This window comes from Phocoena phocoena, chromosome 1 (genome assembly GCF_963924675.1).
Source record: "Phocoena phocoena chromosome 1, mPhoPho1.1, whole genome shotgun sequence".
Classification (NCBI taxonomy): domain Eukaryota; kingdom Metazoa; phylum Chordata; class Mammalia; order Artiodactyla; family Phocoenidae; genus Phocoena; species Phocoena phocoena.
Genome location: NC_089219.1, coordinates 117,755,796 through 117,770,566, shown reverse-complemented (window position 1 = coordinate 117,770,566; position 14,771 = coordinate 117,755,796). Strand labels below are relative to the sequence as shown.

The following is a 14,771-nucleotide window of genomic DNA, read 5'->3' as shown; positions in this document are numbered from 1 at the left end:
AGAGTTGTAAGCAAGTGAGGGAAGCACAAGATGAGGTTGGAAAGACAGAGACCAGATTATGATAAGGAATTACTAAATTTAATAAGAAGCCACAAAAGGGTATTAAGTAGAGAAGTGATATATTTTAATTTACATTTATGCCTTGCCATTGTTACCAAAAACAGTTTTGATAGAGGCAAAAGGGGAAGCTGGGAGACCAGTGAGGAGAAATCTATAGCAATCTGGGCAAGAGATGAAGATATTATGGACTAAGGTGGTGGCAATGAAGATGAAGAAGAATGAACCAATTCAAGATAATATTTGGAAAGAACATCAACAGCACATGTTGAAAGGGAGGAACCAGGGTTTCTGACTTGAGAAACAGAAATAAAGAAGCCTGTTGTAACCATTTTATCCCGGATTGTCTGGTGCGCGAGTGGTGAAGCAGTCCTCTCAGAGATGAGGGAACTGGCGCTGCTCCCACATGCATCGTAGTCTCTGTCAGTACAGTGTCTAAACCGAAAGGCTTGATTGACCCAGTTTCACTGTTTCCACCTGGGCTGATAAGGGCCTGCCTCCCTCAGGATCCTTGTGGAACCACGTGGCTGACAGGGTCTTGGTGCTCCGGCCAGGTGTCAGGGCTCTGCCTCTGAGGTGGGAGAGCCGAGTTCAGGACATTGGTCCACAAGAGACCTCCCAGCTCCACGTAATTTCAAAGGGCAAAAGCTTTCCCAGAGATCTCCATCTCAACGCTAAGACCCAGCTCCAGTCTACAACCAGCAAGCTAGAGTGCTGGACACCCTATGCCAAACAACTAGCAAGCCAGGAACACAACCCCACCCATTAGCAGAGAGGCTGCCTAAAATCATAATAAGATCACAGACACCCCAAAACACACCACCAGACATGGTCTTGCCCACCAGAAAGACAAGATCCAGCCTCATCCACCAGAACACAGGCACTAGTCCCCTCCACCAGGAAGCCTACACAACCCACTGAACCAACCTTAGCCACTGGGGGCAGACACCAAAAACAATGGGAACTACGAACCTGCAGGCTGCAAAAAGGAGACCCCAAACACAGTAAGATAAGCAAAATGGGAAGACAGAGAAACACACAGCAGATGAAGGAGCAAGGTAAAAACCCACCAGACCAAACAAATGAAAAGGAAATAGGCAGTCTACCTGAAAAAGAATTCAGAGTAATGATAGTAAAGATAAACCAAAATCTTGGAAACAGAATGGAGAAAATACAAGAAACATTTAACAAGGACCTAGAAGAACTAAAGAGCAAACAAACAATGACGAACAACACAATAAATGAAATTTAAAATTCTCTAGAAGGAATCAATAGCACAATAACTGAGGCAGAAGAACGCATAAGTGACCTGGAAGACAAAATAGTGGAAATAACTACTGCAGAGCAGAATAAAGAAAAAAGAATGAGAAGAATTGAGGACAGTCTCAGAGACCTCTGGGACAATATTAAACTCACCAACATCTGAATTATAGGGGTCTCAGAAAAAGAACAGAAAAAGAAAAGGACTGAGAAAATATTTGAAGAGATTATAGTTGAAAACTTCCCTAAAATGGGAAACGAAATAGTTAATCAAGTCCAGGAAGCGCACAGAGTCCCATACAGGATAAATCCAAGGAGAAACATGCTAAGACACATATTAACCAAACTATCGAAAATTAAATACAAAGAAAACATATTAAAAGCAGCAGGGAAAAAGAACAAATAACATACAAGGGAATCCCCATAAGGTTAACAGCTGATCTTTCAGCAGAAATTCTGCAAGCCAGAAGGGAGTGGCAAGACATATTGAAAGTGATGAAAGGGAAAAACCTACAACAAAGACTACTCTACCCAGCAAGGATCTCATTCAGATTCAACACAGAAATTAAAATCTTTACAGACAAGCAAAAGCTAAGAGAATTCAGTACCACCAAACCAGCTTTACAACAAATGCTAAAGGAACTTCTCTAGGCAGGAAACACAAGAGAAGGAAAAGACCTATAATAACAAACCCAAACCAATTAAGAAAATGCTAATAGGAACATACATATCGATGACTACTTTAAATGTAAATGGATTAAATGCTCCCACCAAAAGACACAGACTGGCTGAATGGCTACAAAAACAAGACCCATATATATGGTGTCTACAAAAGACCCACTGCAGACCTAGGGACACATACAGACTGAAAGTGAGGGGATGGAAAAAGATATTCCAGGCAAATGGAAATCAAAAGAAAGCTGGAGTAGCAATTCTCATATCAGACAAAATAGATTTTAAAATAAAGACTATTACAAGAGACAAAGAAGGACACTACATAATGATCAAGGGATCAATCCAAGAAGAAGATATAACAATTGTAACTATTTATGCACCCAACAAAGAAGCACCTCAATACATAAGGCAATGAGAAAAACATAATTCAAATAGAGTCATGTACCACAATGTCCATTGAAGCTCTATTTACAACAGCCAGGACATGGAAGCAACCTAAGTGTCCATCGACAGATGAATGGATAAAGAAGATGTGGTACATATATACAATGGAATATTACTCAGCCATAAAAAGAAACGAAATTGAGTTATTTGTAGTGAGGTGGAAGGACCTAGAGTCTGTCATACAAAGTGAAGTAAGTAAGAAAGATAAAAACAAATACCATATGTTAACACATATATATGGAATCTAAAAGTTTAAAAAATGGTCATGAAGAACCTAGGGGCAGGATGGGAATAAAGACGCAGACCTACAAGAGAATGGACTTGTGGATATGGGGAGTGGGAAGGGTAAGCTGGGACAAAGTAGGAGAGTGGCATGGAAATATAAACACTACCAAATGTAAAATAGATAGCTAGTGGGAAGCAGTCGCATAGCACAGGGAGATCAGCTCGGTGCTCTGTGACCACCTAGAGGGGTGGGATAGGGAGGGTGGGAGGGAGAGAGATACAAGAGGGAATAGATACAGGGATAAATGTATATGTATAGCTGATTCACTTTGTTATAAAGCAGAAACTAACACATCATTGTAAAGCCATTATACTCCAATAAAGGTGTTAAAAGAAATTTAAAAATAAAAGGATCATACACATCAAGTGGGGTTATCCCAGGAATGCAAGGATTCTTTAATATACGCATATCAATCAATGTGATAAACCATATTAACAAATTGAAGGAGAAAAACCATATGATCATCTCAATAGATGCAGAAAAAGCTTTCAACAAAATTCAACACCCATCTATGATAAAAACCCTCCAGAAAGCAGGCACAGAGGGACCTTTCCTCAACATAATAAAGGCCATATATGACAAACCCACAGCCAACATCGTCCTCAATGGTGAAAAACTTAAACCATTTCCTCTAAGATCAGGAACAAGACAAGAGTGTCCACTCTCACCACTATTATTCAACATAGTTTTGGAAGTTGTAGCCACAGCAATCAGAGAAGAAAAAGAAATAAAAGGAATCCAAATCAGAAAAAAAGAAGTAAAGCTGTAACTCTTTGCAGATGACGTGATACTATACAGAGAAAATCCTAAAGATGCTACCAGAAGACTACTAGAGCTAATCAATGAATTTGGTAAAGTACCAGGATACAAAATTAATGCACAGAAATCTCTTGCATTCCTATACACTAATGATGAAAAATCTGAAAGAGAAATTAAGGAAACACTCCCATTTACCATTGCAGCAAAAACAATAAAATACCTAGGAATAAACCTACCTAAGGAGACAAAACACTTGTATGCAGAAAACTATAAGACACTGATGAAAGAAATTAAAGATGATACTAACAGATGGAGAGATATACCAAGTTCTTGGATTGGAAGAATCAACATTGTGAAAATGACTATACTACCCAAAGCAATCTACAGATTCAATGTAATCCCTGTCAAACTACCATTGGCATTTTTCACAGAACTAGAACAAAAAATTTCACAATTTGTATGGAAACACAAAAGACCCTGAATAGCCAAGGCAATCTTGAGAAAGAAAAATGGAGCTGGAGGAATCAGGCTCCCAGACTTCAGTCTATACTACAAAGGTACAGTAATCAAGACAGTATGGTACTGGCACAGAAACAGAAATATGTATCAATGGAACAGGCCATAAAGCCCAGAGATAAACCCATGCATATATGGTCACCTTATTTTTTATAAAGGAGGCAAGAATATACAATGGAGAAAAGACAGCGTCTTCAATAAATGGTGCTGGGATAACAGGACAGCTACACGTAAAAGAATGAAATGATACACTCCCTAACACCATACACAAAAATAAGCTCAAAATGGATTAAAGACCTAAATGTAAGGCCAGAAACTATCAAACTCTTAGAGGAAAACATAGGCGGAACACTCTATGACATAAATCACAGCAAGATCCTTTATGACCCACCTCCCAGAGAAATGGAAATAAAAACAAAAATAAACAAATGGGACCTAATGAAACTTCAAAGCTTTTGCACAGCAAAGGAAACCATAAACAAGACCAAAAGACAACCCTTAGAATGGGAGAAAATATTTGCAAATGAAGCAACTGACAAAGGATTAATCTCCAAAATTTACAAGCAGCTCATGCAGCTCAATAACAAAAAAACAAACAACCCAATGCAAAAATGGGCAGAAGACCTAAACAGACATTTCTCCAAAGAAGATATACAGACTGCCAACAAACACATGAAAGAATGCTCAACATCATTAATCATTAGAGAAATGCAAATCAAAACTACAATGAGATATTATCTCACACCAGTCATAATGGCCATCATCAAAAAATCTAGAAACAATAAATGCTGGAGAGGGTGTGGAGAAAAGGGAATACTCTTGCACTGCTGGTTGGAATGTGAATTGGTACAGCCACTATGGAGAACAGTATGGAGGTTCCTTAAAAAACTACAAATAGAACTACCATATGACCCAGCAATCCCACTACTGGGCATATACCCTGAGAAAACCAGAATTCAAAAAGAGTCATGTACCAAAATGTTCATTGCAGCTCTATTTACAATATCCAGGAGATAAACAACCTAAGTGTCCATCATCTGATGAATGGATAAAGAAGATGTGGCACATATATACAATGGAATATTACTCAGCCATAAAAAGAAACGAAATTGAGCTACTTGTAATGAGGTGGATAGACCTAGAGTCTGTCATACAGAGTGAAGTAAGTCAGAAAGAGAAAGACAAATACCATATGCTAACACATATATATGGAATTTAAGGAAAAAAATGTCATGGAGAACCTAGGAGTAAGAGAGGAATAAAGACAGACCTACTGGAGAACGGACTTGAGGATATGGGGAGGGAGAAGGGTGAGCTGTGACAAAGTGAGAGAGAGGCATGGACATATATACACTACCAAACGTAAAATAGGTAGCTAGTGGGAAGCAGCCACATAGCACAGGGAGATCAGCTCGGTGCTTTGTGACCACCTAGAGGGGTGGGATAGGGAGGGTGGGAGGGAGGAAGATGCAAGAGGGAAGAGATATGGGGATAAATGTATAGCTGATTCACTTTGTTATAAAGCAGAAAATAACACACCATTGTAAAGCAATTATAGTCCAATAAAGATGTTAAAAAAATAGAAAAAAAAAGAAGCCTATTGTAGACAAGTGGGTGGAAACAGAAAATGGAGAAGGACCTCGAGTTTCACTGTGCAGGTGTTAAGTTTGAAATGTTAAAAGAGAATTCAAGGAAACTACTGGATATATGACTCTGGAGACTCAGAAGTCTGGACGGGAAACATAAATTCAAGAGTCATCAGGATATATAGAAATGGACTGTGTGCTAAATTATGGCAGAAAGAAGACAAAATAGTTCACAGTTCCAAGTCTTAAGATTTGGATAGTGGAGGAGCCTACAAAGATGAAACAGAGCCGATGAAAAAAGAGGAAACTAAAAATGTAGCAATACAAAAGGAGAATGCTTCAAGGAGGAGTGATCTACACAGCCAAGTGCTGAGGAAAGGTCAAGTGAGATGAAAACAAGTTTTCACTGAATTTGACAGTGCTGAATTCACTGGCCCCCTTGACAAAAATAATTTTGGCAGAGTGGAAAACTAACTTCAAGATAAAAGTCAGAGACTTCTATGTATGCCACATACAAAGGGAAAAAAGCAACAACTGAGGGTATATAGATGATTCTTCCCCACAGGTTGCACCAGAAACATTCTTGATGTCCTTTCTTCTGCCTGATAGGGTTATTTGAAATAAAACAGAGATGGTGGTACATAAATAATGACTGCACACACAAAAGGAAATCAGCCTAAACTAGCTGCTGAAGGAGAAGAAAAAAAAAACTCTGCCTAGCACTTGGTAAATTCTGAATGCTTATAAGAAAAAGCTGTTTGCCACACTAAAAAAAAAAAAAAAAAAAAAGTCAAGAACAAAGATCTGTCACATACTTGTTATTTTAAAAATCAGGCCTGGGCTTCCCTGGTGGCACAGTGGTTGAGAGTCCACATGCCGATGCAGGGGACACGGGTTCGTGCCCCGGTCTGGGAAGATCCCACATGCCGTGGAGCAGCTAGGCCCGTGAGCCATGGCCGCTGAGCCTGCACGTCCAGAGCCTGTGCTCCGCAACGGGACAGGCCACAGCAGTGAGAGGCCCGCGTACCGCAAAAAAAAAAAAAAAAAAAAAAAATCAGGTCTAAAATACAAATGCTTAAGTCCATCAGAAAAGTCTAAAACTACTATTGAAAATATAATTCTGACTTATAATTTTATTTCCATGTGATAAACTCTAGTAATGATTTCCGCACATCTGTGCTGACTGGCTTTGTTCTATCAGCCAAAAATATTCTTTGGAAAAGAAAAAAAAATCTGATAGGAAAAATACCAGGAAAGGGACTGGGTGGAGTTGAAGGGGAAAGAAAAGGGAGAACCTAAGCCAACATGCAATCTGGAGGCAATTAGATCCACACTAGTCCTGAGATGGTCAGGGTTCTAGGCTGCCTGCAAACCATTCCATACCAATAGAAAAAATTTCAACAAATAAATCACTAACGTGAAGGACAGTATTAAGGAGCTAGAGTTACTGAGAATTCCTGGACTACAGGTTCTGGCTGATGCCTTATGTGTAGGGTGACTATCCTTTTCCCTTTATCTAAGACAGTCCTGATTTATGCCTGACGTCCTGACATAAATATTATTAGCACCACCTTTCATTCTTATAAGTGCCTCAGTTCGGTTGACAAACTATATGGTCATATTACTTATATACCACAGATTTCTAAGACTGAAAAAATATATGCAGTTAATTATTAAATAAAAGGCAAATGCAATATTATAAATTACAACATTAAGAATCTACTCCTGGGCTTCCCTGGTGGCGCAGTGGTTGAGAGTCCACCTGCCGATGCAGGGGACACGGGTTTGTGCCCCGGTCCGGGAAGATCCCACGTGCCGCGAAGCGGCTGGGCCCACGGGCCATGGCCGCAGAGCCTGCGCATCCCGAGCCTATGCTCCGGAAAGGTAGAGGCCACAACAGTGAGAGGCCCGCATACCGCAAAAAATATATATATAAATAAAAAGAATCTACTTTTTTATTTGAACCAGTTCTCGTAACTCTCCTAAAAAATGAAACATAACATAAAATAAGCTCCATTAAAAAAATAAATACAAATGTCATGGCTGAGTGTAAATAAACCACCAAAAATTCAGTTTAAAACAAATTCATACTCGGTGCTTTCAAATGTTTCACAAACATGTTTTTCGTATCTGTTATTCAGTATTTACAATAATAAAAGAAAGAACATCAAATAATGGACCAACACCTAAATTTCCCAAGTGCCTCAATAATAACCTTAGATATTTCAAGAGACTTACACGTAACCTTTACAAGAATCGATAATCACATCCATTTTTTACTAAGACCAGTAACCCAGATTATGCACAGGCAGTGGTGACTCTGGGGTCAGGGACAGAGAGATGGCTTGCATTTCATGCACTACTTTGAGAGCTGATAAATTACAGCCTAAAAGCCATCCAGACCTCTAGTTTGAACTAGTACCATCAGTGTACTGTGCTTTCCGGGAACCACCATATTACCTTACTCTAACATGGACATATAATAAGTGAAGGCTTCTATTTATTGTAGTTAGTGCAAAATAAGTAATATTCCTGTCAAGCTTACCTGACCTGTAATTTCTAATTACGTGTCTAATCTCATTCCATTTTTAGTAACAAGCTATACAACCTAAGTGGCACAGTCTCAACTCTTACACATCCAAAAACTGGCTATTAAAAATGTAACCTTTGCTGGATCTCACGTAGACAACAACAGAACTCAAAATTACGGGACATGTAGGGCAAACTTGGAAAAATTATTTGGTAAATTAAAAATTCTATTAAACTCTAGCAATATTCTATACTGTTATATGATCACTAAGATCAGTATTTCAGAAGCATGGCTAATTTGGGCACGTAAAAAAAAAAGGCAGGAAATGTTAGGTTTTCCAACATCATGGCATCTATCACATTCTATGTTGCATTACAGTCACTACCATATAATTCTTTGGATCCTCTGCCACATTTAGCATAGTACTTTGCACACTGCAGCTTCCTAAAAAAAAAAAATGAATACTAGCATTTTTTCCAGGAAGACTAAATGAAGACAAGCCTGAAGGACTATGGTAATAATCTCATTAAATGGTATGGGTGTAACAAAGTAAAAATCAGGAGAATGATTCCCCTATGGCCTTTGGCCTGTAAAACCTTAGTTAAGAGTAAACAAATCTTTAATGATTTTCAAGCATTATTCTGTGCCACAGTTGCCACACTATGACCTCCCTTTGCCTTGTTAGTCAAGGACCTAGCTCCATTTGGCTCTAATAACAATTACAAATAACACAGGGAAATGTTTATCAAGAAGTATACAGGTCTGAAAAGGTCCACTATAACCTTCTTCTAGTTGACATAACATAGAAATTGTATTTTCATAGAGTTAAGTCTTTTACTATTGAGAAGCTATATGGAAATTTACCAAGACAGAATTAAATTATAACAAGGGACAGAGATTCAACAAAAATCACAATAAACAAGTATAAATGATTTTATCTAATGACTACAAACAGGTTCAACCATATCACTCCACCAAATCATATCTATCACAGATGATATAGTAACAAATATTAAATACATTATATGTATAAACATATGATAGACAGATAAAATAACTATATTAAAGACATTATATACAATATAATATGTATATATTATATGCGTTTCAATTTGTATATTAGTGCACACAAACTGAGATTTTTAAGGTCACATCTCTATAAGAATTCTGAAACTGGGACAGCTTTTAAAAAGTATATTTATTCTTAGAACTGATCTTAAGAGTAAATTTAATGAATGTCCTTGTAACTCATTTGTTCTACTAGTTAAAATTGTGTATAAACAATTTAGATGTAAATCTAACCTGTAGCTGTTTTTCTGGACGATACCATCTGATGTGTCTTGCTCCTCTTTAGCAGAAAATCCTAGAAGATGCCTCCTTTGATTTGTAGGGTTCACACCAGGATTCATTCTCCTGGAATCTCGTTCCAACACACTGAAAATTTTAAAATGTTAAGAAATAATTGAAATAAAAATGTCATACATATGCATCCTACGTGTAGCTCTGAAGCAAATCAAAATTCTTTTGTAGCTCTATACACACAGCAAGAACACGAGGCATAGAAGCAAGTCAAAACAGCTTACTGATATGGTCAAATCCCTAGCTTGTCACCCTGTACATATATGAAAAATAATTTTGAAAATAATTTTTATAAGTATAGAAGTACCTTATTTATAACCTGTTTAGACAAAGTCAGTATTCTATATGCTTTAAAAACTATAATTATGTTATGTGTGTGTGTGTATGTATATATATATATATATATATATATATATATATCAAGTAGAAACAGGTATATAAAAAGTAGAAATAGGTACATATAAACAAATTCTAAACTCAGATAATAACTGGAATAAGAAGTCTTAGATGCTGCAAACTGATTATTTTCAATGAGGAAATACTTCGAATGAAATGGGAATTTTTCTTTTTAACAACAGCCAAATTCTTTAGATTTTCACAATCCCAGAAGGCAGGCTATCAAATAAAGCTAACAGAAATTTCTTTAAATGCCTATGAAAGTTTCCTACTTACTTCTTTTTCCCCACTCTCCCTAATTCCTTCTTCATGTATTTGGGGCAAACATATGTATATCAATATCAATCAAATACTGCAATAGTTATTTAACACTATTATTCATTCATTCATTCATTTATTTATGGCTGTGTTGGGTCTTCGCTGCTGTGCGTGGGCTTTCTCTAGTTGCGGTGAGCGGGGGCTACTCTTCGTTAAGGTGCGTGGGCTTCTCATTGTCGTGGCTTCTCTTGTTGTGGAACATGGGCTCTAGGCGCACAGGCTTCAGTAGTTATGGCACGTAGGCTCACTAGTTGCGGCTTGCGGGCTCTAGAGCGCAGGCTCAGTAGTTGTGGCGCACGGGCTTAGTTGCTCCGCGGCATGTGGGAATCTTCCTGGACCAGGGCACGAACCCGAGTTCCCTGCATTGGCAGGCGGATTCCTAACCACTGTGCCACCAGGGAAGTCCCAACACTTTTAGCTCATTAATCAAGGACTTAGAAACTTGGCTCATCAATAAGATATCTTGTGTGTGTGTTTAATTTTACAATGCCACACATATAACTTACACTAGTCACAATCTTCTTGGAATTCAACACAAAGGGAATTTCCCTGGAGAAGCACAAAAGAAGGGATACCAGATTCTATTTAGAGGGATGAAGTAGAGGAGGAAAATAAGGCTGACAAGAACGTCACAGTTAAGGGTCCTGTGATTCTAAGAGAAAAGGAGTTCTTTGGGGTTTAGTAATTTGCCTCCAAATTTGGGGAAAGGGATGTTGGGTGGAAGCAAAAAGCAGGTACACCCCTCTAGACTCTTTTTCTGATATCTTATTATGTTCCCTATTCTCCTCAATTCTTTACCTCCAGAATCACTGCCTTCCAGTGGTTCTCACAGGTATGCTGTGGCACTCTGGCATAGTACAAACTCTTCAAAAGTATACCACCAAATTATGATCATTGTACAAAATTTAATTTTGCTACAACTGAGGCTACATTTTGTTACAATTGTATTTTTCAGACAGAGTATTTACCTGAGTGTTCACAAACAGTATAAACCCTTCTGCAAACAAGGTAAGAGGCCTAATGGAATGTCCAAGTAAACTCAGGAAAACTTAGTTTGGTGAGTATTTTAGAAAACATGAGATAAGCAGTAAACAAAACAATTTTGTCAGGAAGCCAAATGAAGAATGTGATGACAACTGCAGAATATATTTTTTCTTTTTGAAACTTATATTTTTGAAAAGTGTTTACTTTTTAATCCTTTCAAGTGTAATGCTAAAATTTTTACTTAGGAAAGTATGCAGTAAACAAAATCAAAGTTAAGAACTTTCCCGCCAGTTTACAGCATCTCAATTAATTCACCCCCTACTGGCCCACCCCTCCATTGCATTAGTGAAATATCCACATAGTAACATTCCTGTTTGGTGGAAGTACTCCCTCAACCCCGCCAATCCCTAGGAAAAGCTCTGTCACCCTAACTATTTAAGAATTGCGTATGCGGCCCACCCACGTTTTATTTCCATTGGACAGTGTTGAGCTAAAGCTCCTGGGAAGGAACGGTGTTTGGGAGGGGAGCAAATTCTGGGTTGTCCCTCCCTGGGATTCACTTCAATAGGGTCCTCTTTTTTTTTTTTTTTAAACTAGAAATGCTTTAACTAGTACCACCAGTCTTGGTACTAGTTCTGGACTCTGTGGCTATTCAGAACAAGTCTAAGCAAGCCTTCTTCCAATGTCCAAAGACACCTAACATCCCCCGCCCCTCACTCCAGGCTTTCTTTTTCAAAGCTTTAGTTTCTTCCATATGTTCCTCTTTATAGTACAGTCTTAGGTCCCTTCAGCATATTTGGTCACTCCCCTCTCAATATGTTTCTCAGAGATGGGCCCAGAACTGGCCACAACACTTCTGAGGTAGTATGACCATTATAGGATGGAACGGGATAAGTCCTTCCCATGTTCTCAATATTATTCTTCCACCAATATACTTAATATCAGGTAGACTTTTTTAGCAGTTACATCATACTCTATATTGAGGCTGGTATAATTAAAACTCCAACTGTTCTCACAAACTGATTTTGGACTATTACCTTCCCTTCCTTTCCTCTCCTCTCTCACTTCCAATTCTGAAGTTATATAATTGAGCTTTTCGATCCAGCTGAATAATTTACATCAAATTCCTCTTAAAATATCATTCAAGAACTTTTAGAATCCTAATTAGCAAAAGAAATTCTCCTTCTAAGCAAGGAACAACATACCATCAACATCCTCAACTGAGTTGTTATTAAGATATCGAAAAGAACAGAGCCAAGAAATTGAGCCCTCCAGCATGCTCCTAGGGAGTGCCTTCCAAGTTTGTAAAAACATAAGTTAAACCACTTACGAATTAATTGTAATATATCCTAGACCAAAATTCCCTGTCTTGACCACAGAGATATTACAAGACTGTTAAACATTCTTCTAAGATGCAAATACAGTATGACAGCAGCAACCGTTTTTTGAGCACCTACTATGTACTAAGGAATGAAAACTCAAAGAAAGTTGAGGCTCAAAGAGTTTAAACAGTTTGCCCAAGTCATGCTGTGATATGGTAGTTTATAAAAAGAAATATATATTTGGTCACAACATTTTTCCTGGCACAGAGCTCCTAAAACCCTTGGAATTTCCCAAGCGATAAGACCCATAAAGGTGCCTTTTGCTATGTCAATGAGGTGAGCTGGAAGGCCCTAGCTTACCTAAGGATAGAGAGAACCATCAGAATAGAGAGTTGGAACTTTCAGTCCCACCCACCACCCCCCAACTCCAGGGAGGGGAAAGGAGCTAGAGATTGAGCTCAATCACCAATGGCCAATGACTTAATCAATCTGTCTCTGTCATGAAGCCTCCACTAAAACGCAAAAGGAAGGGATTCAGGGAGCATCTGGGTTGGTGAAGATCCAGGGACAGTGGTGAGCTTGAAGAGGGCATGGAAGTTCCCTGTCCATTCCCCTATACCTTGCCCTATGCAGCTTTTCCATTTGGCTGTTCCTGAGTTATATCTCTTTATAATAAACAGGTACTCTTGTAAGTAAAATGTTTCTCTGACTTCTGTGAGCCACTATAGCAAATTAATTGAACCTGAGGTCATGGGAACCTCTGATCTATAGCCCGTTAGCCAGAAGCACAGGTGACAACTTGGATTAGCGATTGATGCCTGAAGGGGGTGTAGGGTAACTCTTGTAGGACTGAGCACTTAACCTGTGGGATTTGACACTATCTCCACACTGTCTGTGTCAGAATTAAGTTTAATTGTAGGACACCCAGCTAGTGTCTGAGAATTGCTTGGTGGTATGGGAAAAACCTCCCCACACGTTGGAACTGGGTGATCAGAACTCTTAGGGAGAACTGTTTGGTGGTGTGGAAAAACATACGTTGGAATTGGTGTCAGAAATGTAAGTGCTCTGAGTAATTAACAAATTAACAAATTGGGTCCAGGATTAGAACATCATCACTGCATTATGTTGACATTTCCCAAAATGACTGATTTTTTTTTTAAGTTGTTTCAAACTAGTTTATTTAGCGGTTCCATTTTCACTCCTCAATAGATTTTATGTATTTCTCATAGGCTTCTTCACTCATTAGTTCATCTAGTTCTGAAGGGTTACTGAGTGTCATCTTGATCAGCCAACCGTCTTCATAACAAGATTTGTTGACAAGTCCTGGATTTTCTGCTAGAGCTTCATTAATTTCAGTTACTTCTCCTGATAGAGGAGAATAGAGTTCACTAGCAGCTTTCACACTGTCCAAAGCACCAAATTCCTCTTTTGTTCAATTTTGTCCCAACTTCAGGCAGACTACAGTAAACAACATCTCCCAAAGCTTCCTGTGCAAAATTGCTGATTCCCACTGTTCCAACATCGTTTTCTGTTGTTACCCATTCATGTTTGTCTGTGAATTAACGACCCGACAGCAGAACGGGGCCGGCGACCGCCCACAGTCCCCAGGGCCGCGGCGGGCAGGGCGCGTTGGGCGCAGAGATGGCGCGCAGGCTGCCGACCGCGCGGCCCGCACGCTCCACACCACTCGCAGCGCCATGTTCGCAGCCAGAATGACTGATTCACTCATTTATTCAACATGTACTAGATACCTATTATGTTCCAGGAATAATATTTGATGCTAAAGACTCAAAGATAAAAATCAAATACTGTGTGTGTGTGTGTGTGTGTGTGTGTGTGTATGGTGGGGGGAAGAGTGATACAGACAAAAGATGATAGAGGGATTAGCAGCATAACAGCAGTTAATGCCAAATGTTACAGAAGCATATAGCTAGGGCATTTGATCTTTACCAAGAGGATCATGAATTTATCTTAAAATACAAGCAGTAAATAAACGGGTGGAAAGGAGGATGTGAGTGAGAAGGCATTTCATGTAGATAGACTACTATATGAAAAAGGACACAGTCATAAGAGAGTATGTTTTGCTTGGGGAATTGAAAGTAAAGCAGAAGAGGGTATGTAAGTGGACATGTGCATGTGCAAGCACAGTGAGAAAGGGATCATCTCAGAGAGAGAAGGAAAAGAAAGGAGACTAACCATAATGCAAGGCTAGATTATTTATGGATGGCCCTGTCTGCCACATTATCATTAAGTCTAGCAATTTATTCAATAAAATAAAC

General features: G+C 38.8%; 1 protein-coding gene and 1 pseudogene across 1 annotated transcript in view; both read right to left on the bottom strand.

The window, feature by feature from the left end:
- ATF6 (activating transcription factor 6) overlaps window positions 1–14,771 on the bottom strand; it is a 216,134-nt gene that overhangs the window by 134,846 nt on the left and 66,517 nt on the right. Inside the window, exon 10 of the mRNA XM_065885140.1 lies at window positions 9,416–9,547. Coding sequence (XP_065741212.1) covers window positions 9,416–9,547 — 132 coding nt within the window. The remainder of the gene's footprint in view (window positions 1–9,415; window positions 9,548–14,771) is intronic.
- Window positions 13,688–14,191, bottom strand: LOC136137813 (glycine cleavage system H protein, mitochondrial pseudogene; annotated as a pseudogene).